Source organism: Agaricus bisporus, assembly GCF_000300575.1.
Source record: "Agaricus bisporus var. bisporus H97 unplaced genomic scaffold AGABI2scaffold_7, whole genome shotgun sequence".
NCBI classification, from domain to species: domain Eukaryota; kingdom Fungi; phylum Basidiomycota; class Agaricomycetes; order Agaricales; family Agaricaceae; genus Agaricus; species Agaricus bisporus.
Genome location: NW_006267370.1, coordinates 283,956 through 285,576, shown reverse-complemented (window position 1 = coordinate 285,576; position 1,621 = coordinate 283,956). Strand labels below are relative to the sequence as shown.

The 1,621-nt window shown below is 50.1% G+C and overlaps 2 protein-coding genes across 2 annotated transcripts in view; both read left to right on the top strand.

The window, feature by feature from the left end:
- The window catches only part of AGABI2DRAFT_179139 (hypothetical protein), a gene marked incomplete at its 5' end in the record, with an annotated part of 5,630 nt that extends 5,189 nt beyond the window's left edge, over window positions 1-441 (top strand). The window contains one exon of the mRNA XM_006462314.1: window positions 38-441. Within this exon, the coding sequence (XP_006462377.1) occupies window positions 38-424 (387 nt within the window). The 3' untranslated portion in view covers window positions 425-441. The remainder of the gene's footprint in view (window positions 1-37) is intronic.
- A 604-nt stretch (window positions 442-1,045) lies between these two features.
- On the top strand, window positions 1,046-1,578 carry AGABI2DRAFT_179138 (hypothetical protein). Its single transcript, XM_006462313.1, has 2 exons — window positions 1,046-1,092; window positions 1,141-1,578. Exons 1-2 carry the CDS (start codon window positions 1,054-1,056, stop codon window positions 1,567-1,569), a joined length of 468 nt encoding a protein of 155 aa, XP_006462376.1. The 5' UTR covers window positions 1,046-1,053; the 3' UTR covers window positions 1,570-1,578.
- Window positions 1,579-1,621: the final 43 nt, after the last annotated feature.

Here is a 1,621-nt window from a genome sequence, read left to right as displayed (position 1 = left end):
GTGCTGTGTTTATTTTTACTCAATTTGGTGATGACAGGGCTATGTGCTATCGTATCAGCAGCATGTGTTTGCGACCGGGACGAAACGGTATATATTGACGTTGGACCAATTGGAAGAGTGGGTGGAAGATTATGCGGATATTATTGAAGAATTTATAGAGCGGAAGAATGCGATGCACCGAGAGCAGGTGGAGTCGCACATGAGGAGTATTGGGCGGATTTTGGATTTGAGTGGGGTGGATATTGGGGCGTTGGCGGGGACGGGGGCGCGGAAGAATCGGAGCAAGAACAACAAGAAGAAGAAAAAGAAGAAGTTTGGTGGTGGGGGAGGGGAGGAGGTGGGGGAGGAGGAGGAGGAGGAGCGAATGGCGGATGTGCTGGTTGGCGTCGTAGATTTTCTGGAGATGTACCGGAGCCGGATCTGAATACATTTGTTGATCCGGGTTATCACGTGGAAATAACTGGAAATAAAAAAAATGGCGCTCTATCTCCGCCTACACTGCTTGCCAGTGGGTGTATAAAGTTGGATTTGAGTTGAATCGGACTCAAGTTGAACCAAGCTTTAAGAACGGGAGAGGGGTGTCTAACTCGAACCATCTCGGCTCGAGTTCTGTTCGGCACGATGTTCGGCGCGTTGCTTAAACTATTTCCTCTTCAGGATTTCTCTGAACCACTGGTATCCGATGCAATAGCAGAAGTATCTAATCGCATGTTCATGGGCCTGATGTATCACAATAGAGAAAGGAGAGCTTTACACACTACAGGGTGGATACCAATGCGATCATACGATCAGAGAATAATATCCCGAATGATGTCCAATTGCCGTTCCCCTGTTGCTGCAAGCCCTCTTGGCATTTGAAAATTGAAATTCACCGGCTATTGAGGATGATCCCGAATGAAGCCATTACATCATTGTGAGCTGTCAACTTTCCCACATTTCCAGCTCGTTGAAATTTATCTGAAAATTGATGTATTGACTTGAACCAGGTGACTCGCGACAAACCAGTATTTAGGACACTCGCCTGGTGCGTCTGCCCCTTTCTTCCACTATACCATGCTTAGAACCGCCGCCCGCGTCGCCCCCAGACTCGTCGTCAGTCCTTGAATTTTGCTGTTTATTCACTTACTCACTCTTTTGTAGCCGACCATGGCTCAGAATCCTCCACCCATGCTGCGTTTCCAGCCCACTCTGCCGACTCTCCCCGTTCCCTCTCTCGACTCCACCTGCGCAAAATACCTCGAGTCCGTCAAACCCCTCCTCACCAACGACGCCTTTTCAAAAACACAGTCCATCGTAGACAACTTTCTCGCCTCCCCACAGGCCGCCCAGCTCCAGAAACGTCTCCAGGACCGCGCCGCACAACCCGGCATGCTCAATTGGCTAGCTGACTGGTGGAACGAGGCAGCATATATGGGATATCGCGACCCCGTTGTCGTCTTTGTCAGCTACTTTTTCGTTCATGTCCAGGACAAGCTCTGTAAAGACCAGGCCAAGAGGGCTTCCCACCTCGTCAAGGCCATGCTGCCCTTCCGCGAGCTTGTAGAGAGGTGCGTGTCTGTACACTTTTGATGCGTTGTATGGCTCAGTCAGGGGTTTTCGGATTTAGTGGGCGTTTAGAACC

Excerpts from the sequence above, each read along its gene's own strand:
- AGABI2DRAFT_179138 (XM_006462313.1), top strand. The coding sequence starts at position 1,054 with ATGCTTAGAACCGCCGCCCGCGTCGCCCCCAGACTCGTC. Across the intron at positions 1,093-1,140 it reads GCGTCGCCCCCAGACTCGTC|CCGACCATGGCTCAGAATCC; the intron begins GTCAGTCCTTGA and ends ACTCTTTTGTAG.